The 27,307-nt window shown below is 33.2% G+C and overlaps 1 protein-coding gene across 3 annotated transcripts in view; it reads left to right on the forward strand.

The window, feature by feature from the left end:
* LOC122401804 (myelin regulatory factor-like protein) overlaps nucleotides 1-22,550 on the forward strand; it is a 137,582-nt gene extending 115,032 nt beyond the window's left edge. The window contains exons 2-18 of one of the 3 annotated variants that reach the window (XM_043404166.1): nucleotides 16-109; nucleotides 9,461-9,670; nucleotides 10,333-10,424; nucleotides 10,601-10,935; nucleotides 12,749-13,012; nucleotides 14,394-14,572; nucleotides 14,750-14,966; nucleotides 16,653-16,811; nucleotides 17,269-17,598; nucleotides 18,184-18,443; nucleotides 18,528-18,875; nucleotides 18,944-19,112; nucleotides 19,184-19,259; nucleotides 19,358-19,470; nucleotides 19,551-19,804; nucleotides 19,886-20,105; nucleotides 20,191-22,550. In XM_043404166.1, the coding sequence (XP_043260101.1) occupies nucleotides 16-109; nucleotides 9,461-9,670; nucleotides 10,333-10,424; nucleotides 10,601-10,935; nucleotides 12,749-13,012; nucleotides 14,394-14,572; nucleotides 14,750-14,966; nucleotides 16,653-16,811; nucleotides 17,269-17,598; nucleotides 18,184-18,443; nucleotides 18,528-18,875; nucleotides 18,944-19,112; nucleotides 19,184-19,259; nucleotides 19,358-19,470; nucleotides 19,551-19,804; nucleotides 19,886-20,105; nucleotides 20,191-20,265 (3,395 nt within the window). In that variant the 3' untranslated portion in view covers nucleotides 20,266-22,550. The remainder of the gene's footprint in view (nucleotides 1-15; nucleotides 110-9,460; nucleotides 9,671-10,332; nucleotides 10,425-10,600; nucleotides 10,936-12,748; nucleotides 13,013-14,393; nucleotides 14,573-14,749; nucleotides 14,967-16,652; nucleotides 16,812-17,268; nucleotides 17,599-18,183; nucleotides 18,444-18,527; nucleotides 18,876-18,943; nucleotides 19,113-19,183; nucleotides 19,260-19,357; nucleotides 19,471-19,550; nucleotides 19,805-19,885; nucleotides 20,106-20,190) is intronic. The other 2 variants (XM_043404167.1, XM_043404168.1) reach the window with 2 other exon arrangements.
* The last annotated feature ends 4,757 nt before the right edge of the window (nucleotides 22,551-27,307 follow it).

The raw sequence follows: 27,307 nt of genomic DNA on the forward strand, positions 1-27,307 counted from the left end.
TCTTTCTCGTTTCAGGTCGGGGCGATTTCGTCGGAGGCATAGACAACGAGGCCCTGGACTTCTCGCAATTGGAAGATTTTATTAACAGCGACAGCGAACAACCGGCCACGTGAGTCTTCATACAAAATTTCCTAGTCTGTGCCATCTACCGTGTAGAGTGGCATAACTATTTGCTTGTTAGATCTTATCAGAGACGTTGTAAATACAGCTCTCGCATCAAAGCTGAGAAAAACCTCAGGCTAATCTTGATTTAAATGTCACTTTGAACTTTGTTCGATGTTTTTTACATATCATCCTTACTTTAATGCTTACTTACTTTGTTTCGTCATTATTTTATAAATATTATACATAAATAGTATGTTACGCGACCCCCTTGTACAATTGTCAAATACAATAATCCCTGCTCTATCGACAAAAATTTATGAAACTATTTTTAGTGAAAAAAACGCATTAAAAAATAGGTATTTAATAGTACAATTCCAATTTAATATTTAATCAATTTAATGGGGTGGTTGTACCGAATAAATTTTTTCTGGTCGTTAACTATTATGAGCAACTGAAAAAAATTCAATATTTTTCAGATTTCATAATTATTATCCTCAACTTAAGTACGAACTTTTTATTAATGATTTTCTTCATAAAAATTTGCAGAATAACTGTTACTTCTTTGCGATAAAGTTTTGTATAAAAACAATTATTCTATTATTTAGTTGCATTTATTTTTTATTACGAATTACGTTTATGTATTCCAAACTCATTTTAAGAATAATAATTCTGAAAACGATAATTACAAGATCTCGAAGTAACGATACGTTTGTTCGATGATCTGGAAATATGTTATCACTAATCGAAAACTGACACTACTATGACTAGCTAAAACGTTGCACATAATCTACGAATAAACGATGATAGCATGAAGATGATAATGTAGAAATAGTAAAACGAATTCAAAGTCATAGAAATCATGTGAATTACGTTTAAACCTGAAAGATGATAGTGAAAACATTTTCCTTGGTGATTGTGTTAGTGATGCATATGTTTTGTAATTACTTAATTAAGTATAAATCATTCATAATGAAAGAGGCACAAATTAATACTATACGTAGTATGTGTAGTATGTTATCATCACAAAATTAAGGGGAATGAAGAAGGTTTCAATAATTTTTTAAATGTCATTATCGATGTTTGTAAATATATAAAAAAGTAATACAAACAAAAAAAATAAAACAGTAAAACAAAATTCATACAAGAATAATTTCTATACAGGAAAATATAGAAAACTAATATTTATTATTAATGTTTCTTGTTTATAATTTCATGTAACGTGTATTTTGTTGAAGCAGAGATATAATGATGGTTTGTTAGGACAGTTATTACAAATATATACTATTATATATACTATTGACTATTTAAGAGTATTCTTCTATAGAGTTTGTATGTATGTATATCTAAAGAAGACATTTTTGCAGTTCGAAAATGTTCGTCGGTTAGTGAATAATAAAATAAGGTTTTATACTTTTCTTATATGTAATTCAGATCTTGAAAAATCGATTTTAAATGTTTCCTCGGTCAACGATGGGATTCAATTTTAGTCGGAAGCCATCGTTGACGCCTACATTGGTAACATACGTGCATATGCATCTCTACCGCAATCAGAACCTCGACTTCACATTCGATCAATCATAGACGTACAGTTCCTTTCGATATTTTGTTCTGTGTTCAAAATTACCAATGAAACTGATTACTTATCGCGAGTTTCGTGAGACATGATTAATAAGTAGTCTAAAAAAAGTATCTGTGTGACTAAAATACTGCTTCCATTTATATCTCAAACAGCTTTCGAGAAACTAAATATTAATTTCATTTAATCTTTTTCGGAGTAACGTGTGCAATTTTTTAGCGAAAAATGAATATAAAGCAACCGATTTTTTGACTTGTAAATTAATTCACAAAGGAAGTTTGATCTACTTAGTTATTTATTTGTTCCTCAACCGTTGTATAATGAATGTTTTCGACCTTCCTTGACCATTCAAATATAATCCATCTTTCTTGAATATAATTAATATATTTAATTAAAGTTCTAAAACATATGTTCCACAAAAACAATTTAAAAAAAATATTGTCATAAAAGTACTACAAGAATCTAAAAAAAATGTTAACTATTCTCTTCCTCATCTTCATTAACTTACATTTAAAGAATATTTTTCTTTAGAAGACAACCGGAGAAGATCGTGAACATTCGTTGTAGGATACCTAACGAATAAATAGACAATTCGATGGACTAAACTTGCTTTGCAAAATAGAATGAATAGATAAAACATCCTCTGACTAGATCCTCATTCTTATTTCAATATTACAGAGTTGTCTGCGTAATTCTTATTATTCGCAATTACGACACTACACAGCAAATTAATCGCGTTTTTAATTACGCAATGAATAGCCTTATTATCAAACAATACAAAATTGTATAGAAGTTCTTCTTGTATGGAAATCCACGTAGAAGATTTTACATAAGAAATTTCATTAACTCGTGCCCACGTATCCGGTTCACAGTTACAACGCGGATAAAATTTACTGCGCTACTGGCGATCACGAATTCGCAGTAACGATAAAACGTTCTCACTTCAGGCCACCCCGTTTCAAATCATGTCAATTAAAGAATTCAGATGTAATGCGCTTACCAGCGTGTTGCAATGGCACGCGTTTCCAGCCAACCATAGAACTCATCGTGTCGAGTCTCTGAATTGAATGGACTAGGCGCAACGTGCCTTTGATCATTTAGTTCTCCGTGTTTGCCTCTAAGGAAGTATTCTACTCTCGTTTCTACGCTTTCGCTGTGTGCCAAAACCACTCGAAGGACCACCCAAACAAAACAATTGTATTTATTTAATCTCAATTAAATAAACTGCGGTGGAAGCCCGTTGCTTCCAATGATACACGAGATCGTTGTTCCTGTGTGCATTAAGTCTTAAAAAGCTCGTTGCACTTCAGGAGAATCTCTGTTTTCGAGGTGTAAGACTCTAAGAGACTCTGAGAACCCTTAACACATTCACTGTCAAATCAAAACCGTATTATATTTTGCAAAACTAAAATTTGGATTATAGGTCATTGTAAACTACATAACGTAAAATTTATTTTTTATTTTTGTAACTTTGTTAAAATTCAGAAATTCTATCCAAAATTTCCCTCAATATCTCCACTTGAGAACTAATTTTTCTAGTTCTTGATCTTGATGAGCTCCAAGGATTCCAAGTCCAGAGAATTTGGAGATTCCTTTAATAATAATAACTAATCCTCAGAAATAGATAACAAGTCCCATCTGCATCGTAAACCCCATCATATTAAGATTCCCTTTGAATTCTTAATCAGATAACATAAGAATTTACATGAACTTAGACGAACAAAAAAAAAATATACAATTTTTAGTTAAATTTTGAAATCATTTGACTGAGCCTGATACCATTAGTGTTAACAACTCTAGAGTCTTTAAATCGATTTTTTTAATTTCATTTTTAATTAAACAATTGCGTTCTATAGTATGGTACCCCTTTAAGTTCGATAAGTTTCGAGTCTATGGGTTCGAATTAAAATTCAGGCCTCGAACGATTTCTATTTTTGTGATTAAACTTCTAATTTGTATAATTGTTCCGTTAACAAATACTTAAATTTTCTTGCGAAATCTACGTTGAAACGTTGTTGCCAACGATTACGTAAGAAAATACGTTGCAGCAGCGACTTCGATGGCGGATACCGGGGAATACGAATATATTCCATGTCTCGCTATTATTTAGAGTGAGTAATTCTCGTAGACGGCGAAGTCAATGCAACGGTTCTACGCACGCACCCGTGGAAGATCGAAAGTGCATATACACTACGGATCAGAAGTTTGAGGCCACTCCTCGATGAGTTGGAAACTGTTTTATGGTAATTCGATAAGACTCCTTGGAATTTCAGTTCGTTAGATTTCGAATTTACAATTCATAAACTAAACATTGGCTTCTACGATAAATTCTCTTCAATTTTTTAAATAAACATAATAGCTAGCACGAGTGCCATCTGCTTCGATAGTTTTATTGCCCAATTAATAAAATATCTCTGAGCTTAGTTCAATCGTTAAATATTTTCTGCCTCGACGATACAAGCGTTTGAATAAATGTTAATGAGTCTATTGAATTTGGTCACTATTTCTTCAATTTTAGTAATAATGTTAATTTCTTAGCTATATTTCTTGGTTTCAAACTCATATCCGTTAGTGGAAATTGATCTATGGAAAATAGATAATATTCAGGAGCCCTTGGAATTTCAGTTCGTTACATTTTTAATAATTATTTCTAATCAAAGCAAGTATTATTCTCTTAAACAGATTTCAGAGTTCTCTTAAACAGAATTCTCTGAGAATTAATCGAATGGCCGAATGCTTATTCTCGTATAGTTCGATTGTTAAATATATTTCGTGTTAATTATGTAACCATTTAAATGAATTTTAATTGGCTATAAAAATTGTTCTAATAACGAGAGTAATAAAATTGAATTTTATTTACAAAATTGATGTCAAATTGCTTGTAAACCCCGTATACAAGGTGTTCGGCCAACCCTGGGAAAAATTTTAATGGGAGATTCTAGAGGCTAAAATAAGACGAAAATTAAGAATACCAATTTATTGACTGAGGTTTCGTTGAAAAGTTATTAAAAAATTGAATTAAAAAATTTCAAATCACTCTGAAAAAATTATTTTTGGTTGCAGAGATCAATTACAATAATTTTTGGTGAATACACCTACCCCCGAAATCCTATCCACTTTCGAGAAAAAAGTTCGAGTAGATGTTGAAATTTTTCGGTGAAATTAAAAAATTTCAAATCGTTCTGGAAAAAATATTTTTAGTTGCAGGGGTTAATTACAAGCAGTTTTGGTTAAAAAACATATCCCCGAATTCCTATGCAGTTTCGAGAAAGAAATTCGAGGAGGTGCTGCAAGTTTTGGGTGAAAAAAAGAATTTCGAATCGTCTTGGAAAAATTATTTTTAGTTGCAAGGGTCAATTACAAGCATTTTTGGTCAAAAGTTATACTCCCAAAATCCTACGCAGTTTTGTGAAAAAAATTCCTTATCGAAAATATAATTTTTATCCAGAAATGTTACCCCAAATTTTCATGCGATTGGAGAATTTTAATGTTTCAAGCTTCAAACAACGCGTATTTTGGTAAAGAATATATAGAAATTCTAACAATATTGTAAAAGATGCTCCTTGACCCCGCAAAATGAAAAAAACCCCATAAAAATCGTCCAATTTTCAAACATCCATAACTCCAACAATAATGTATATATTTCAATGAAACTTTTTTCTGAAGTAGAGCTCATGGGCACCTGCAAAAAAATATTAGACTACTTTTCTGTAGGACGTTAAACAAAATTACTAAAAATGAAAAACGGATTTTTAAGAAAAATCGACAGTAGGTAGTAGGTGGGTAGGTTTTTCGACGAAATTGAAAAATTTTAAATCATTCTGGAAAAATTATTTTCGGTTGCGGGGATCAATTACAATCATTTTTGGTAAATAAACATACCCCAAAAATCCTGCACATTTTCGAGAAAAAAATTCAGTACGACTGGAACTTTAAACGTTAATAACTTCTTAACGAAGCCTCCATCAACAAATTGGTATTCTTGATTTTCGTCTTATTTTGGCATCTAGAATCTGTCATTAAAATTTCTCCCAGGGTTGACCGAACATCCTGTACAATTTAATTCTAGGTTTGGTTCTTCAACTTTTAATTTACTCCATCCTTTTAGCTGTTATTCTATTTAACTGACACCGGTTTTTATTTTTATATGTACCTTATTTTCTAAACAGAGTTTAATTTTGTTGTTCTCACTATTTAAACAATTTTTTCCCCGAAGAGAGAGATTATTTCGTTCCTGTGGCTCTATATATCAAATCCAAGTTAGACGACCCAACGATTTATTTGTTATAACGCAAAGTGTAACGCTATAGAACTGGTCTCAAACTTATAGCCGGTAGTGTACGCGTCTGCACGAAACACACACAGAAGAAAGAGGATGAACGTCCATGCGGCGTACCGAACACATGGTCAGCCATGCAAGTACACTCGAATAGATGCGTGTGTGGAAACTGCAGACAGATATCATGTGGTAGCGACCGCAGAGGTGTAATGATATAATGACAGAGACAGCCTGGTCGGAATTGATGGAATCAGTGCTTGCCGCGTTAGGCCTGGTAATCCAACCTAACGCACTCGTTCCATTAAAGGCCCCGCACTGATCTCAGAAACAGATTTCATTCACGGATCAACCGAATAGAAGCTTCACCCTTGATCTTTCTTTGCGTCGCGAGGTCACGAAGAAAGTTAAACTAACGCATTAATATTTTCTCAAAGTTTGAGCTACACGTGACGTTCCCTCTAAATGATACGTACAAATATATTTTTACTAGTTTAGTTTTCCCGTTTTCCGTAGTACGAACTACTAGTCGTATCCTAAGAAATTGATCGTACTTATCGGTATGATATTACGATCAGTCGAATTATAACGATTCAAGGTTTAGAGTTACATTCGTCACCTGTGAAACGTTGAAAGGATCAGCGATTTCTAATTGGATTGTATAATTGATACATGAAAACCGCAATTGTCCAGAGTAAGCAAAAAAGTATTGGATGATAATCGGCGCAACTTTCAAGGATCTTAGATTTTAAATCGTGACAAGGTAATTACATAATTACGACCAGCAATATAATAGTATGTATTATTCAACGTAAATCGTTGCGCAGATTACGTTACGGAAGTGGAATTCGTGGAATCACGAATGGCGGGAAACCCCGAAAAAATTTGTCCGTTCGTTGGAAACGTCGTAGACCAATTTATCAAATAGTTACGGATCGGTGATTAGTATAAATTGACATCGTTGATTTCGTAACTGTCGGCTTTAATTGATTCTTTAGATCTTATTTTCTTGTTCGTAGACCAGTGAATAGCGTATGAGAGAAAAAAAAACTTGTCTGTAGGAAACCGTTGATATTTCATTAAACATACGGTATTTTACGAATGTATGATCGTAGAAATAATACTGTACGAGTGGGTCAGTGTCAGAGAAACTACTTTGTGAGTAACGGTATAATATATCTTGGGTTTCGTTTAAAATACAGAAACGATTTAAAAGCCAAGCCGTTTGTGAAACGTAAACGTGAAACAGCAATTAAGACAATGACCGTATAATTTATTTACCCGTTCTACATATTTCTATTTGTATGCTTGGCCTGCGAGATTCAGAAAATTCTATTTACTGTATTTAAATACGATAACCGCGATCATTGGCCTTACGTTCTTTAAAACATCTATTATATGTAAACACTAGAATGTCTTGAAATATGTATTGAAATATTTCAAATCCATTATAATAATTATTTATAATATTAACAAATCATGTCCATTTATTTTTATCTAATATAATGGACTATATTTTTAAACGTAATGACTGTTAATTGAGGACTCATTATCACAGAAAGAACAATTAAATCTTTTCTTGCAAGTAATTTACATAGTATATTTAAACCAAACATTACTAGGATCAAATTACCATGCTAATTGTTCATAATAATACAGTATAAACCACAATGCTAATAGCAAAATTAGAGAACTTAAAATTGTTGAATAAGTTAAGTAAATAGATGTTAACATAATGTTAATATATAAAACAAAATGTTGACTATAATATATTTTTAATTCTGAATTCTCATCACCTTTACAATATTAAATACATTAACAAAAATATTTAGATATTAAGATATGCTTGGACTTATTAAACTACAATAAATTAAATTGTGAATTTTTTTATCAAATGTAAGTAAAATTTGACGGGTGTATTTAGAAGAATTCATAAATATTATTGAGACTTTTTCTGATTCACAACTTTATGCTACTAATGTTTAATATTAACTTTGCAAAATGCATAGAGTTCTTTCTTCGATATTTTAAATTTCAATTAACTTATGATACTTTACGTTTCCAGAAAATCGTTCATCATAATGAAAATAAAATCACAATGGCCGTGCAGAATTCTTTTTCGTATTAGAAAATTGTAATGGGTTGTGCAATGATTCAAAAAACAATTGCACGTAACAATAATAGACAAAGTGTCATTATTAACTTGCATTACTCGATTTCTGTTGACAAAATCGAAGTTGCAGCACGACTTAAAAATTCCAGACGTTGTCGCACTTTATAAAATTATTTTCTAATAAATTTAAATATTCATTCCCATCGACAATACAATTCCAGTATTCGAAATACAGTTGTAGACCCGATTCTATACTTCGATCGAACGACTGAACTTTGCGAGGGATTCTATTTGTAAAACAATAGTCATGAAATGATGTCACTTTCGAAGATAAACATAAATTTAACATCTTTCATTTATGTAGTCGATATGCCGTGAACGAAGTATTTACGACGTATTGTTAACCTTTTCGCTGCTGAATTAATTAACAACAGGAAATGTCTTCGTACCGAATTAATTTCATGCTTTATTTGTTAACGATGACGTTTACGAATTTATGAAAAAAGTAAACAAAGAAGTAGACGATTTACAGAATTGCTCGCGAAACTCAAAAAGTTTATGCATCTAGCATTTTCTTCAACTTGACAATCTAAGATACTATTTAGAATAGTACGAATATCCATTTTTATAAACATTCAAATTTTTCTATACGTAACAAGAATACTATTTCAAATAATATTCTTGATAGTATTCTTATCTAAATAGTATTCTAGATACTATTCTAACCTAGCATTTTTTTCATCTTGACCATCCAGTTGAAGAAAATGTTAGGTACATACGATTACTATTTACATAAAAATTCTATTAAGAATACTATTTAGAATAGTATTCTAGTTGGTCAGGTTGAAGAAAATGCTAGGTACATACGATTACTATTTACATAAAAATTCTATTAAGAATACTATTTAGAATAGTATTCTAGTTGGTCAGGTTGAAGAAAATGCTAGGTACACAAGAATACTATTTAGATAAGATAACTATTAGGAATACTATTTAGAATAGTATTCTAGATGATCAAGTATAAGAAAATCCTAGGTTAGTGTAGTATTCTAGATGATCATGTTGAAGAAAATGCTAGGTTAGAATAGTATTCTAGATGGTCAAGTTGAAGAAAATACTAAGTACATAAGAATACTATTTAGATAAGAATACTATTAAGAATACTATTTAGAATAGTATTTGAGATGGTCAAGTTGAAGAAAATGCCAGGTACATAAGAGTACTATTTAGAATAGTATTCTTGTTACATGTAGAAAAATTTGAATGTTTATAAAAGTGGACATTCATAGCATAAGAAGGTGCAATTTCTCCCTTGTGTATCTCCTGGGTACATCATTAATTGTGTCATTGTTTTTATACCGTAATCACGTAACTGATTGTTTTATCGTAGATATTTCGCGGACACCCTTGCACACAATGAAAATGGGGGTGGAACGACGACGCACGGCGGCCGCGTCGAGACGACGGTTACTCAACAACCACCGTCTCGATTACCCTCTCCGATCACCCAAAATCATCCGGTCTCGAGTACGTGCACATCCGGTACCACGACCGTACCAAACGGCACTACTTACAAGGATCCACAATCGTACGTTCACCCGTAAGTTGAGCTGGTCCAAGAAACGGAATACAAATTCCACAGATTATGATCTGTCATTTACGGCGAAGACACCTACGCGTGTTAAGCTAGCGCAAGAATTGAGCAATGCTGATTGAAAGATTCGAACGAGAATTTACAAATTGGTGGAATGTATTTTAGTATACAGGACAAGTCTAAAAACTGGAGCAAGTTTAGATACCTTTTAGTTCCATCGATGAGAGTTAAAATTAAAACTTAAGAATATGATGGAAAATGCAAGGAAGCGTGCAATAAAATAATTAAACGCACCTGGTAGGACGTTTGAACACCAATTACGATGAAGTAACATCTTAATATACATTATGAAATATCTCAGAAAGTATTGCGTCTTCAATTGTTATGTATTAATACTTGTATAAGAAGAACAATCTTAACAACAGATCTCCAGTTCAGTAATTTTGATACTCTAACATATTAAAGAAGGAAGTCTCGTATAAAAAAATGTTATTCTCTATTTTCGTACGAGGAATCGCCTTCTTTTCTGTATATTGGAACACATTTCACCAGTTTGACGTAGAAACGAACACAACGAATCACGAGTATTTGAGAAGTCGTACGACAGCCGGGTATCGAGAGCAACGTTTCCAGTTTCGTTTCAAGAGGAATCAACTTTTCATTTTCAGACACGCGTTACCAGAAAGTCCACCGGACAGCGGTAGCGAACCACCGTATTCGCCGCCTGGCCACAACGACACGCAACATGTACATTCGCCGCGTGAGTGTATAAAATGTTCGAAATTACTCAAGTCGGCGATCGTATCTGTGGCTGAGAACGCATTTAAAATTCCGTGAGAAGCGTCTGTCTGGACGAAACAGCACAGAGCCGCGCCGACGAACTAATCCTGAACTTCCAATTAAGGATTTACAGTTAGAGGAACTGTACTATTTCAGATCAAAAGGTAGCTCTTCAAGAGATGCTTCTGCATCATCAAGGAAATCAGACTAACTACGCTTCAAATTTATTACCCTCGTCGCCGAGGACCTTAACCACGTCCACGGATCCTATGTTACTGACACATTCGGTCTTGACGTCCCATCTCGCGCCCGGTACACCTAATCTACAATCCCAACAGCAGATAGGCCAAACATTGGTGCCCTTGCCGCACGAGCACAGCCCTGGTAACATCAACACGTTGTACTCGTCGCTGCAATCGGCCCCCAAGAAAAGAAAATTGAGCCAAGACGGTCTTGTCCACGTGAAGCAGGTGCAACGAGTAAAATTTCCGGTTACTAATATCGATAAATTCTAAACATAGTACATTTAAAACGTTCGATTGAACATCATTCCTGCAAGTGGAAACGAGTACGACAGAAGGCTCGCTATTCTAAATCCTTACGTTAAAAGCACTAATTTTCTCTTTATTCGATTTTGACGGACTCTAGATTTCATATTTAAAGTTCGAAAAATCACGAATATTATTTTGTAGCAATTTATTAATGAATCCATCAACGTAACAGGTTTGGATGGAAGTAGGTATACAATCCGTAAATTTGGTGTTAATCTACTTTTGCAGGGTAGTAGATTACACAATTCGACACAATTTAAAAAGTCAAACGTGATAGATGATATTTGAGGCTTTCTGAAAGTTGATAATGGTTGAAGCTTTCGGATGTAAACTATGTCCTTTTAGAAAACTGTTGCGATCTTTTGCAAGCGTCATAGCTAACTTCCTCAGAGATCAAATGATGCACCGTTATTAGTTGTGACTCGTGTGATTTAAGTCTATTTAAAATGTGTGTACCATGTCATAGGACAGTGGTTATAAATCATCGAGCTTGTGTCATCATGGATTACCTTGCGAAACGTTGGAACACTTTCCTAAAAGGACATGGTTTACATCGAGAAGTCTCGACAAGTATTAAATGAGACACTTCTTGTATATTTTGTGATGTTGAATCCAAATCTGGTCACGAAATTGCACAAACACGTAAGGATTTCGAGGAAAATAAGGTCAAACGTGTCCAAAAGGCCGATTATGGTCATCTTTGAAGCTATACTGTAGTATAGCTGTTGGTTCTAATTGAAACATTTTGTCTCCGAAATTATTACAGCAGTAACTGGAACCACGACAGTCAATGTGTCAAGTAGAAGAAGAATTCCGAAATTTTAGTTTATTTTTCTGGATAATTAGCCTTCCGCAGTACAGTTTCCTTTCATTCTTTTCCTAACTTAAGGTAAAATCATTCTTAGTATTTTTAACGTTTCAATTATTTTATTTTGATTCTCTTCAGAAGCAATATAATAGAGTATAATGAAAAGAGAAATGGACGAAAAGGTAAACATGTTTATACAAATATGTGTGATACAAAAATTATAAAAATCATCTATGGTTAGATAATATATTTATATAATACAGTATGGAAAATTATTAATCACAGATAACACTATCTCAAAATTCTTTTAAAATACGTGTTGAAGATTACACGATACTTTGTTCAATTATACATTTTGCCTTCTAAAAATACTCTCATGTATGATTTCTTGAAGATACTATGTATTTCTAAATATTGGCATCAGTATTTTTATTCTGTTTATAAATTGTACAATATTTTTCACGTTGGACAAAAAGAAATTGTTACCTTTATTATAAGAAAAATTTAATCTAGTTCTAAATATTACATAGTATATTTATTTATTCTTATTTTATTTCCTTGATACGATTTTTGATAAAATTTTGATACAGCAGATTAATAACATTTCCTACTTTACTATGAAAATATGTTATCTAAGCATAGGTAATTTTAAAAATTTTTCTGTCATATACACTTGTATAAAAATATTAACTCAAGATACAACATAACCAATATGTACTTATTTGTTGAAAAATTCTCAAATAGTCGAATGTAAATTGATTATTTTGGAAAGCAATGCAAAACAGAGGTACATATTTATCATTTTATATTTCCTTTATACTATCTTTTTTCTGTTATCTTTCGAGAGGGAAGTAAGTGTAAAAAATGCTTGGATGGATTTTACCTTAAAACACATCACGTAAACCAAATTTGGATTTCTTCTTTATTATTGACATGATCTTATAGGAGCCTGAATTGGGCACAGTGGAGCACAGTTGTAGCAGCAGCAGTGCAGTGCTCGATGGCGACGAGGTCGCGGATAACAGCTATATCGATGCTAGCTATCAGTGCATCCGATTTCATCCCTTTCAACAAACATCTTGGCACGTTCTTTGCGACCATAATCTCAAAGAACTCCCAGTGCCGCATTACCGCGTGGACGCTGACAAGGGATTTAATTTCAGCAACTCGGACGACGCGTTCGTGTGCCAGAAAAAGAATCATTTTCAGGTAGACACCATGTCGTCAATGTTTCGACTTATAAACACGAAAAAGCATTGTATGAAATATCCCAAAGTCACTATCTATTTTGTTAAATAATAAGAATTTTAGGAAAGAAAACTACAAGAAACAAAATGTTCGTTTCAGTTCGTTCAAGCTGCTCGTTGAAACTTATTTAAAAACGATTTATAAGTGCTTTTTAAAGTATCGAATTTTTTATTTGTAGTCCTCTTATTGACGATGAGTGTATAGAAATGAGTTTTCATTGTTATATGCAAGATAAAAGAAACAAAATGAAACGAGATTATTTTCTAAAATAGGTAGTGACAGTTCATACACCATACACCAATGGTGACCAAATATTATCATGTTTGGAGTCATATGTTACCTATCAGAAGTAGTCAAAAACCGAATCCGCTATTGGAATAGTATTTTATACGGGATATTCAGCCACCCCTGGGAAAAATTTAAATGGGAGATTCTCGAGGCCAAAATAAAACGAAAATCAAAAATATCAATTTCTTGACTGAGGCTTCGTTAAAACGTTATTAAAAAATTCAATTAAAAAATTTCAAATCATTCACGGAAAAATTATTTTCGATTGCGAGGATCAATTACAATCATTCTTGGTGAATAGACATACCCCCGAATTCCTACGCACTTTTGAGACAAAAATTCGACAAGGTGTGAAATTTTTCGATGAAATTAAAAAATTTTAAATTGTTCTAGAAAAATTATTTTCGGTTGTGGGGGTTAATTACAATCATTTTTGGTGAATACATATAGGTTCAAAATCCTTCGTACTTTCGAGAAAAAAATTCAGGAAGGTGGACAAATTTTTCGACAAAATTAAAAAATTTCAAATCGTTCTAGAAAAATTATTTTTGGTTGCAGCGGTCAATTACAATCTTTTTTTATGAATACACATACCTCCGAAATCCTAAGTACTTTCGAAAAAAAAATTCTTTACCGAAAATATACTGTCAGGCTGGAAATGTTTCCATAACTTTTTAACGAAGCCTCAATCAACAAATTAGTATCCTTGATTTTCGTCTTATTTTGGCCTCTAGAATCTCCCATTAAAATCTTTCCTAGGGGTGGCCGTACACCCTGTATACATATAGAGAATGGTACACCTAAATATTGCCACTTAAATGTCTTCTTTAACACTACACAGAAATTTTGTACATTCGAATGAAAACAAACAGCTGTTCATACACAAAACTTATTATTCAGCTGTAAAGATATCTTAGGAGCCTAGAAAAGTCGCGTGCGGTTCGCGAGTTGCAGTTAAGCCATCGTTTTTATACACACACAAAACATACACGTACGAAAATACTTTCATCGTAGTCTATAAATGAACTGGATTAAAAGCAATGCGACTTTTCAGATCACCTGCCATGCTCAGCTCCAAGGCGAAGCTATATTCGTCAGAACCGGTGAGGGTTTGAAAAAGATAAGTAGCTTCCAATTACACTTTTACGGCGTCAAAGTCGAGTCGCCGACGCAGACGATCAGAGTCGAGCAGAGTCAAAGCGACAGAAGTAAGAAACCGTTTCATCCCGTGACGTAAGTATACAGATAAAAGTCTAGAATCGATTAATTAACGATAGTATCACGCGCACGATGCGCCCTTTGTTTTTCGTTTTTCTATTCAAAGATTTTGTACGAACGTTTCGGATCCTTTGGTGCGAAATTCTTTCATTCTCGGTAGCCAGAAGAAGTTACTGCGTTACGCTAAAATAGAGCTGCTTTCAGGGTGGAACTGGGCGGCGAGCGTGTTACGAAGGTAACCGTTGGCCGTCTTCACTTTAGTGAAACGACCAGCAACAACATGCGGAAGAAAGGGAAACCGAACCCGGATCAGAGATATTTTCATTTGGTGGTCGGTCTCCACGCTCACACCGCGGACCAAGCCAGCTACCAAGTGGTTGCTCACGCGTCGGAAAGAATAATCGTCAGGGTAATTGTTTTTATGTATTTACATGCATAATTATAGGAGGATCTGTCAAACACTATAGTAATGATTCTTAAAATGAATTTGATCCGTAAGTTGAACATTTCTATCCCTTCCAACTGGCGAGGAGGGGATCCCCCTTGGAGCCAGTGAAGCGTGAAAGACATTTAGATACATAATTATAGGGGGATATCGTAACTTCGTTTGAAAAGAATGAGAATATTACTCTAAATCGAAGAAATGTACGCTTTGGTACGGTGTCAAACATTTTATAGTAATGATTCTTAAAATAAATTTGATTCGTAATTTGAACATTTCTATTCCTTCCAACTGGTGTGGAGGGGATCTCCCGTGGAGCCAGTGAAGCGGAGGACTTTTAAAAAACGATACGAGCTGTAGTGCGAGCGACGATTTATATAAAAGACAAGGTTTTTTTTCTCATTCCTTTTCACTCGCTGTCCTGTTCTTCGATTGTCGACTACGGTCGTCGGCAAAAGATAAAGGCCACTGTCAGGCTTAATGATATCGCTGTGTATTAATATCTGCTGGTTTCGAATTTTATGTTCGTTTTACAAAACATGAACATATCAACCATGGAGCGATGTTCATTTTAAGAATCATTAAAGTGAGTCTCAAATTTTGCTGTATATTAAGTAACTTACGGTAATTAAAATTGAATTTACAAGCTGTGAGTGTACGCTGGCCGAAACAAAGAAAAACTGTTTCTATTAACAAAATTATTGGAATCGATATCCCTAATAGATATCAAAGCATTTATAGAATTTTTACGAAATACTCTTCCATTATCGTCACTCGATATGCACGTTCAATTAGTTCAGTTCGTTACCAACAAATGTTACTGCTTTGTTCATGAGATATTGTACTGATCCTATGCTTTGTTTTGAAAAACTTCGCGGTAAAATAGAATGTATTAACATCAGTCAATATTAATTCCGAAAACTATAATATTTCATATGGATTTGTGGACGAAAGACGCGAGAAAGGGATCTTATCGTGTATAAATATCTATGCGTATCTGCAATAAAAATAATGCGGAAAAGTCTTTCAATGTTTTCAAAATGTCAAAATTATTTTAAATTGATAATATGTTATGTAATATATATGAAAATATAGGCAATTATTTTTGTCTGCATTTCCTTAATAATTTGGAGATACGAGGATTAAGAAAGCATCGGTTACTTGAAGATACACTAAGGTGTTTTAAAATAGGATGATTTGACATAAGTTATAACGTCAATTAGATCAAAAGTAAATAAAAGAACTATATGCGTGCGTGCTAAGAATCTTGGCTACGCGTTTTCAAGTTAGGCAAATTATTAAGAACAAAATTCTGAGGACTTATAGACTTCGACAAAAGAATGAAAAAGCTTGGTATCTGTTTAATCTAAAATGAATACCTATATTTATTACGTTGTTATAAAACAGCCTCTAAATATTCCTTGTATATTAAAATTAATTTGACTTAATTTTATTACAAAAATCAATTTACCAGGTTTTTCTTTTCTTCCGTTCCTATCAAAATTACGATCAACGTATTTCCCAATAGTTATGGAATGATATCAGAGAAAACATCTATTGGGGACTTTGATTTTGAAATATGAATATTTAGAAAATAAAACGAGGCACCTTGATACGACTGTTTTATAAACGTGGGCAATATCATTATTGCAGGCAAGTAATCCGGGACAGTTTGAATCGGAAGGCAGCGGCGTCGGCGCCGAAGGTGGTTGGCAAAGAGGAGCTGCACCTGATAGCGTTTATCATGCTGGTCGAGTCGGAATTAACACGGACAGGCCAGACGAAGCTCTGGTGGTCCACGGTAACATGAAAGTGCGTCTACGACATTCTTTCGTTAGAGACAAATTACACAGAATGTTCGACCACCTCTGGGAAAAATTTTAATGGGAGATTCTAGAAGCCAAAATAAGACGAAAATCAAGAATATAAATTTCTTAACTAAGGCTTTGTTAAAAAGTTATTAACGTTTAAAGTTCCGTCTTTAGAACGGCAATCTGCGAACAGCTGCGCGTGCGCGGTAGTGGTTCTCACACAGCACAAAAAACTCTGCTTACTCAGCTTACGTAGCTGTTCGCAGATTACCATTCTACAGGCGCAACTTCAAACGTTAATAATTTTTTAACGAAGCCTCAATTACCAAATTGGTATTCTTGATTTTTGTCTTATTTTGGCCTCTAAAATTGCTCATTAAAATTTTTCCCAGAGATAGCCAAACACCCTGTATAAAAGTGGAAATTAACATTTGTATGATACTCTTGCTCTCTCGCAGGTGACAGGTCATATTGTTCAGCCCAGCGACGCTCGAGCAAAACAGAACGTGCAGGAGGTGGATACGCGTGAACAGTTACGAAACGTGCAACAGCTGAGAGTAGTTCGCTATAGATACGCTCCAGAATTCGCGCAACACTCGGGGTTGGGTATCAAACACCATGAAGACACGGGTGTTATCGCGCAAGAAGTTCAGCAAATATTACCGGAAGCCGTACTACCGGCTGGCGATATAGTCCTTCCGAACGGTCAGAGGATCGAGAACTTTTTGGTAGTCAACAAGGAAAGAATATTCATGGAGAATGTCGGTGCCGTGAAAGAACTATGTAAAGTAAGATATCCTACAAAGCTATTTTCTCTTAAGCGTTCATTATCGCTGGAAGTGTGGGAGAACCTAATGATTGAGACGAGTTAGGTAGTACAATTTTCATTCTTCATTATCGTCGGAATACTAGGTTGTGTGGACTAACAGAGTACAAAAACAATTGGCTATTCGTAGATTTAGAGTAAACTTGACGTGTTCGCGAAGCTGCCAAAAATTAGAATCTGCGTTTAGGGAAAAGCGCGGGATCTATATATGTGAGGTTGGAAACGTGGGAAAGGGGGAGCTTCCAGAAATGAGTCAGTGGTCAAGATTCGGGTGTGAGTCAGGATAAACGTTGAAATCACCAAGGAAAAGAATTTGGGATGTTTTGTAGTTTTGTATGAAAAGGATATACGCGTAAACAAAATAAGACATACTGGCATACAATATTATGCTAAGAAATTTGACAAGTTGGAGTTAAGCATTTCCACTCTATCTTACGACTTTCATCAATTATAATTTGACAAATCATAATGTATTTTTTCCAGAACCTCAAAATTTTCAAGGACCCCAAAAAGCATAAAATAAGTAACAACTATTAAAATGTTCCAGGTAACGGATAGCTTGGAAACGCGCATAGACCAATTGGAAAGAATAAACAAACGGCTAGCGAAACTGAAGAGAGGCGACAGCCTCAAGAGTTCAATTAGTACAATATCTAGCATATCAAGTAACAAATACTCATCGTCTATAAATAATAAGACCACTGTACAGGGAAAGGTGAAAAAGAGCGAGCGCGAAGACGAGCTCCTTTGCAGTAACAAATTTATTCAGATCATCATTGTTATACTTATCCTAATCATGGCGTTTTGGTAATTAGACTGCACTTTCGAATTCTTTCTAATGTATTTCGCGTCTACCGAACCTGGTGTACTGAGACGAGCTTTAATTTACAGCTTAGTTGCGATGGCGACATTATACTTCTTAGAATATCAAAAACGCAGTAGTCTCGAATGGTCTGCAGTAGCGAGCAATGGTATGTTGGCTATCAGACCGGCTCGTCCGTCGACAGTATCGAGTACACCTAATTACGATCCTCGGTACAATTCGTTGCTGGACAGTACGTTGTCGTCGTCGTACACTAAACACGGATCGCAAAGCAGAGGATCGGATGGTAGTTTGTCCATTAAAAGCAACGCACTTTCCACGCAAGCGCCGCACACGAAACAGCAGCTCTATTCTCAAGAAATTACTTGGTATCCGATAAGTCATTCGGGGCCACAACCGAAGCTAGAGAAAAATAGGTTTGTCTCGAAAGTAAATCTATCCGAATTGTCTTTGAATTTAAATTCTATTCTATGAATATTTTTAGTGAAATTCGTGAAAATTGGCTGAGAAATGCAGATGCTATCCCCCATAACGTAGATGAAAACGATCAAGGGTCGGACGTAGACTCTTCGTCCGTGACCAAAGGTCCTATTCCTTTAGGTAGACCAGTAAATTGTCCAAGGCATTTTACCGAATTTAAAAATCCGTGCCAGGTAAAATCTAACATCAGTTTGTTTTGTGTTGTTTGTTAGTCCGTTACGTTGACCAAGATATTCTTTCGTAGGTTTATTGTTGCACGACTAAAATCCATCAATTCGAGGATTCCCAACCTGATCACCCTCCGGAAAAGAAATCAATTTGTAAGTTTCATATTATGTCGTGAACACTAAAGCAATCCTACAGGTGTGTCCTGAAATCCTACTGGTGTGTGTGAAAATATTGTGATTACGTTTTTCAGCAGATCATATAGAACAGCCATTGAACGTGCACGAAGAGAAACGTAAGATAAGCAAAGGTTTTCAAAACGGTATCAGTCCATCCGATCCAAGTACACAAACGCTCGTGAAAGAGGTAAAATAATAGAACAAATATTTAACGTTACAAGTGATTCGTCACGGATTATATTGAAGATTTGTACATTTATACTTCAGAATAATTATAAGTATCTACATAAGAGAACAAGAAGAGAAACTGGGGGTGGTGACTGGGGGGAAGTTGCCAGTAACGCGGCAGGATCACTACCACCGGAACCTAAACCACAATTGCGGATAGTAGGAGACAGTTTTAACACTTCTCTCGATCAAAAGTATTGCTCTGCGTCGTCGCAGGATGCACAGAATAATATTACTTGTGTCGTGCCTTTGTCCAAATATATGCCAGACACACATCTTACATTACATTTTGTGTGAGTTTATGGATTCGTTGTGTCGTTACTATCTTGTTTTGGTAGGAAAGAATTAGCGTTTTAAGTATCTTGCACTTTTAGCGGAATGCCTTGGTATTGGCAAATAGTGCAACAATGCTCGTTACCGGCAAGTTCTGGCTTGGATGAATCTATGGTATGCGGTCAGAAATACACGATGCAGCAACCAGCTCAATATATTGAAAGTAACAGTCAACCAGGAGACCAATTATTTCCTCTCGATGTTGCTCATTATCTCAGGAAAACATTGAGGTTTCGTGTACCTACTGTACAACCACAAGAGGTAATTATTCTTGTGATGTATGAACAATTTATCAACGTACTGTTACGTTCATTAATGAACTAATTCCATTTTCTATTTTTTGCAGAATATTTGTAAGAATAAGCACGGTGTCGATTATTCGGAATACACATTGCACTTCTACCGAGATTGCGACGAATAAATAATTTTTTAACGATATTACAATTCACAGGGAATTTAATGTCAAGATTTCTATTTCTTGTCTGAAATATTGTTGAATCTAAATAGCAGGACCTTCTCGTGCCTTCGTAACGTATTCCGTCTCTGATATTTCCAAGTATAAAATTCTATACAGCATATTTGATTTTATATATAAATATCATATATACATATATATAAAATCAAACTGTAATTGTGTTTTATATGTTATTGCAATGTAATATGTAGTGCGACGATTATAATTATTAACAAAAATGATTAGATCTTACAGACTCAAGTAGTAAAAATAATACAGTAGAATTTAAAACTTTCTTTTCGTTATTTAGGAAAGTATTCGTACTATTTTTCTCACCTCATCGACGATATATCGGATATTATAAAATATTATTAAAATATTTGATAGTTGATGGGTGACAGTTTAAATACCCTACGATTTTCAAAGAAATCTCTACATTCTTTGCTGGAACTACATACGAGAGCAACGCTTATGTCTTACACGTCTATTGAATCAGAATTATGATAGGTGATATTACACCGTCAAGTGTAAAATATTGTACAAAGTAAACGGGACTAACGTTAAAGACTAAATTTTAAAGATCATGTATATATTTTTTCAAAAGTGTAAACACGTATGAAATACACCCATCAACTATAATGTAATATTAGCATACTGTTTCACTTGTTTTCACATTTATTTATACTTGTGTACAAAGTATAATCATTATCAAACATATGCGTTTGTGAACAAATATTCGTAGTAGATATATTACGAGTAAAAGTTTCTATAGGATCAATATTTTAATTGAACCTATATATTTCATATCTTGACATTAATTTATTAATACATTCTATGTATAGTCCATATTTCAATATTAATTGATATATATACATATACATATTTTACAAGAACAACATGTATCACATAGAAACGTGATAGGTGATATATTCTTTATAAAATAAATTCAATTTTGTGATCAGCAATCAAGCGATCAAAGACTTTAAAGCATTGCAATAATTGTTAAATAATGCCTATTTGCAAAGATGAAGCGATGTACAAAGAGATATTGAAATTACTTAGTTTGTTTTCATTTTTTTTTGTTAGTTCAAACACTTATTTACAGACATTGATTTCCTTTCAAGGTTTCACTTCATTTCAAATACGTATCTTTTCTAAGAAAAGAACTGAAGCGTTTCGACGCTTAATTATTTTAATGCAAATGACGATAGATGTTTATAAAACGCGATATTATAGAATTTCAAGTTCCTAAAAGGTATTGTATAATAATTGTCTATTTCGTAAATTAGAAGTAGGTGGATATATTTTATTTGCACTTACGGTCTAAATAGTTATTAGTTGCATATAAGTAGATTCCCACTATTGTCATTATTACTAGTGTTGCTATCACTACTATTGTTGCTATAATATGTAATAAGACTATTGCTGCTGTTATTACCTAATGTCGCTATATAATCAATATACATATTGGATTGAAATTATGATTTCCGTTTATGAGATTTCAGATGCTGTGTTGTAAATTAATTAAGAATTCTCGATAGTATTTAATATAACATCTCTGTTTTGTGAATTTTTTTTGTATCAAACGGTACGTCAGTATCTTACTGAAATAATAGGATCTAAAGAGATTGTCATATTATATACTTTTGCATAAATTATTTCACGCTTCTTCTGTGTCGTTACTCAATTTTGCTTTGTAAGTAAATTTACTTTATCCATACATAGGCAAAATTGTACAACATTGCCAGTTAACATTCATCATGTTATTAGAAACTCGATGGTAGGCCGTTCATTTTTCGAATTCTTTATTTATGCGTGAGTATAGATGGTGATCATACGATTTCTGCCGTCCATATGTTTTTCCGTACATGAAAATGTTTACGCTAACTTATAAATGAATATTGATCCATTCAACGATATATTTTTACATAACATTAGCTCATGTGGAGAAGCTTCTGGATAGCCCGTACCATTTTCGTATATGTGAATCATGTAAAAAGATGGAAACATTATTGTACAATAATATGTAACTGAAGTGCAAGTATATCGCAATATGTTAGTGTATAAGTCTCCATTATCCCATAAAAGAAATATACAGGGATTCTAAATTTTTATTTGAAGTTTTTGTTATCATCTTAAAGATTTTTCAAACTTGATTTCTCTCGATATATCTTATAATTTGTGTCGATCAATATATAATCAGGTGAAATGCAAACAGATTTTTCAATAATGAAAAAATGTCAAGCTCATGATCCTTCCGAATTTTTGCATGTTAATATTATTCATACACTATAATTTATACGATTAATATAGTATATATTTAATATATATATATGTGTATATGAAATTACATTAGTTTTAATCTTGTATGTATCATTATCTTTTCATGCAGAATCTGTTAAGAAAAAAAAAGGTTCTGTGCAACACATTGCGAAATGGTATTTGTGTAATGTATTTAATTTAATTCGCGTAGTATGTATTCTTTTCTTAGAAAACTCTATATATTGCCAACATTTGTATATTTCCCATTATCATTTAAAAATGTAATGTTTCATTGTCGTATACGTGTTATGTCATCGTTTAATCTATTATTAGAATTTGTTATTGTTTTATATTTTAATGTATTATAATTTTGACTCAAGTTCAGACAAGAAATCCCATTTTCTATATACGTTGAATCGTTCATCTTTCACGACGAACTCACTGAAGGATATTATTTTCCAAATAGAAGAGAGTGCAAAGCGTGTATGTGGCAATTAAAAAGCTAACGCGCGCGATAAATAGAAGTGTCATAATGTCGAAAGAAAAATGGAAATTTCTATCTTCAATCTCGAACCTTAATCTTAAAGACACTCGCATAGAGATGGAAATATTTATGTATTTGATAGGAAAGAAATTTCTGTTTAACATAAGCGGCATAATCCATATGTTTTAAGTAACGCTACTAGGATTTGTACATACAATTTAGCGTAGCAATGGTATGTGTACTACTTGTAGTAAAATGTTTAGGTTTAAGGGAATAAAAGTCATATAATTACCACATCATTCTAATGACGTTAATGAAGGAGATAAATTACTCGTAAAGATGTAATTTCCCGATGCTATCGTATGTATTATATTTTCTAATCATTAGCAATCAAATAACAGTCAAATTATTTGGAAAATACTTTAGTTACTCTAGCTGTAACATGTAATTTAAAGGGATATTATAAATTTATTTGTGTCGATAGACGATTTTAATTTTGATTTTAATAAAATGACAAAAATTCAACAAACATCACGATCCTAAGATAAACGCACAAATGATTGATTCACTAGTCTCATTTTACTTTGTTCTAATAACACCATTTCTCTCTTTTCTACTAATATTAAACATGTTTACTGTTTTATTAATATGACGATTTATTATTGCTCGCCTCTTGAGCATTAAATAGTACCATATTATGTATATTTGAACAAAAACGCATGTAAATGTTATATTCACATATTTATGAATGTACTGTTAAGACAAATACATATAACAAACTTGTATTTGTAGAAAAATAAAGATATTGCTCGAAAAAAAGCTATCGATTTATCTTGTATGAAATACTATGAAGCCTCATAATTAAATCCGACACTTCTTGTATTGTTGTTAGCCGATATACTTAAATAATTTAATTTTTGTTGGCAAATACGTAAGTGTTACTATTGTAATTGCCTTTAAGCTTCATAAATTGTTAACAGGCAACTTGAAACAGGGAAGGGACGACTGGCATGTATGGTGCAATCATGTACAAAGTACATGCATATGTGAGCCAGCAAAATAAACAAACTAACTACAATTACAGGCAAGTAAAGTGACATAGTAGTAACACAGAATGCTTCTCCATCCTAATCCGAAGATGAAGATGAAGAGCCATTTGTTAAGGGCCCTTGCTAGATACAGTTTGTCAGGGCCACTGTTTGTATGTTTATATAAGATTGAAAAGCTAATCTATTAAGCATTTTATAATATTATCTATTGTCGTGAATGTAGTATCAACAATTGTCCAATAAATGACAAATAGAAATTTAATATTATTGTTATAATTGATAAGAATCTAATCTTATAAAATTCTATATGTAAATTGTAATAAACTTAACAGTAATAAAATTAAAAATAAACTCTTAGAAACTAAATCACCGTGTCCATTGCGTTTACTCACTCAACTAGCACTTGGGCATTTGGATGAGTTCAGACAACGAACAAGAACAAATATCCTGAAAATCCTGAATTAAAAAGATTGGTTCATAAATAGAAACAGTATTTTTTATTTCATTTTCAGTTAGAATAACTCGACCATTTATTTGTGATGTATTGAAAACAAAATATCTTTATATTAAAATATGAAAATTATGAAAAATATTAATATTAAAGAAAAACATTGTAATTGAAATGTAATTATTTAAAAGGAAAAGCTTTAATCAAGATTTTATGATAGAATAATTTACTTTGAAAAGTTTAGGAATATCATTTAAATAAAATTGAATTATCAATTCAAATATTCAACTATTCTCGGCCCATTCTGTCGTCAAATTAATTAAAAAAAAAAAATGAAAATAGCATAAAACGCTTGTTAATTTGAGTCAAAAAATTACCAATCGCGAATTATCTTCTTCTACATGAAATACATCATATTTTGGAATAATTAAAGAAACAATTAATATTAATAAACGAACAGTATTATTAGAATCATGATTTACAATGAGGTTAAAAATAAGTAAAGAAAATAAATAATTAACATCCATATTTTAATATGTATTCAATCATATGATAGTGAAAATATTTAATATATTTTCATTTATAAATGTTCTTAATAAAAATTATTCGTTACTGTGTGAAGCTTTTATTTATGATACTTAAAAGACACTAACCTGAACTAACAAAATATGACAATAAACGTTACTACTAACGGGTATGATTTATACTCGCGGTCACTTTACTTGCCTAAAGGTAGCACGTATACAAGCGGTCACCCGTGTTAATTCGGACCTTTCGTCCTACAACGTGATTGGGGACCGGAAGAATAAAAATCGCATGCAACTTACAGTTCGTTGACTACGATGGGGAATTCCTCTGCGACGCGTCCATGACCATACTGCTGCCCAGTAGAAGTCATCAGAGAACTCATCTGCATGGTTCTGCTGGCCCCCAAGACGCAAGGACAAGATCCAAAAACTATGAAGAACAAAAAAAGAAATTATCATCTATCGCAAAGATTATATAAATTTCACAATTTAATATAAAGGATGCTACTTTCAAAACTAATCGCAGGTTTTTGATAATTTAGAAAATTTCAATCTAATAATCCAATTTGATAATATCATTTTTTTTTAAACGTGCATAGAAAAATGTAGGGGGATACTTACGCTTTCCGGTCGTCAAGCATCGTCCAAAACTCCTCTTCAGTGATGCACTGACTCTAATACCGGTAATAAATAATTTTAATTTGGAAAGAAAAACGGAAATAATAAATTAACGCAACCGAAAGTCAACATCGGCGAACAATTGAATTTACTTTCGCGATTTATAAATCAAAGAGAGCACCAATACTTCTGAACAAGATTTACGATTGCGCAATAAACACTGACTCGATCTTCCCGTGTGCCTAAATTGTAAACAAAACTCTACTCGAAGCCACTGTGCTTCGAAAACTAACAAACTATTCTACGCAACAATCACTGACTCTATCGACCGCATTGCACGCGGTCATCAAAATTTCTGATAGATAAACTGTAATTAGAAATAAAAAATAATTAAGTTACCTCACAGACTTGTTTATGTATCGATTTAATACTAAATTAAATAGTAAATCGATGAAAAGGCAAAAATATATAAACATCTATAGGTACGCACTCACGTATTATAATAAAGTAGACCAATTCCAATCGAATTACAGCAATGTCCATAATTAAAATAAAATACTCGATCAAATTTCAATAAAATAAATGTACCTACATCTTAGTTGAGCCCCAACTGAACTGAAATATGTTTAATGAGATGTTAATTTTGTTTAGAGATATGATAATTGATGTCAATTAGATTTGGAAGAAAACGCGCGAAACAGATACCACTTTTATCACGATTTCGACTGAATTTACAATAGACGCGTGTTAATATGAAACAAAAGCACCAACAGAGTATGGCAGAGAGCACTAGTAGCGATTAGAAACGTTTAGATGACAATAAATAAAACGTACGCACCTTTTAGACGCGAAGCCTGTCTATGTATCTCATCACACCAATTTCCAAGGAACGAATGACGAACCCACGGGACAGGAGCCGGATAATAGGTGGGGAGTGGGGTGAAGCGATCGCGTAGTCCTTCGTCTCGACTCTCGGTGTTTACTTCCGAAGGATAGTTTAAACCTTACATTACGAATATCTGAAAATACATAAAGTAAATGTAGAAAATAAAGACAAAAGGATACCAGGCAAACAAATATTAATGATTTATTATCTCTATATTATTGTGACGTCACAATGCATAGCATCGACTTTCGATCATTCGATATATTCGATAGTGTCTCTTAAAGATGAAATATCAACAGATAAACTTTTTACAGTTGCTATTGTTGTCGACTTTAATAAATGGTTTGAATATGTTTCCGAAATTCATGTTTCTTAAATGTAGAAAACGACAAATATACATATGTATATATACATATATAGAATATACAAAAGCATTAATTTTTCACGATGTTTGTACTTTACGTCGTAGGTTACTGATTCTCACTAAATGATTTTTCTGGTCTATTATTTGTCTATACCTTTTTCTTATGTACTCTAGAATATTGTTGTATGAATACAAAGGATACTTACATTTTTCGCACGTGAGCATCGCCAAATACACTTTTTCGTATAGATACAGGTTTCCTGTCGAAACGTGTTCACAAACTCTCAAAGCATTATGGCGTCGCGTGTATAGCGTGACCGTAGTTTGACCGCAGTTGAGAGTCTCATGTGGTTGAATTGTAATTACGAGCT

The sequence above is a fragment of the Colletes gigas genome, unplaced genomic scaffold (genome assembly GCF_013123115.1).
Source record: "Colletes gigas isolate AHSC1104 unplaced genomic scaffold, ASM1312311v1 Colletes_gigas_Sc00028, whole genome shotgun sequence".
Classification (NCBI taxonomy): domain Eukaryota; kingdom Metazoa; phylum Arthropoda; class Insecta; order Hymenoptera; family Colletidae; genus Colletes; species Colletes gigas.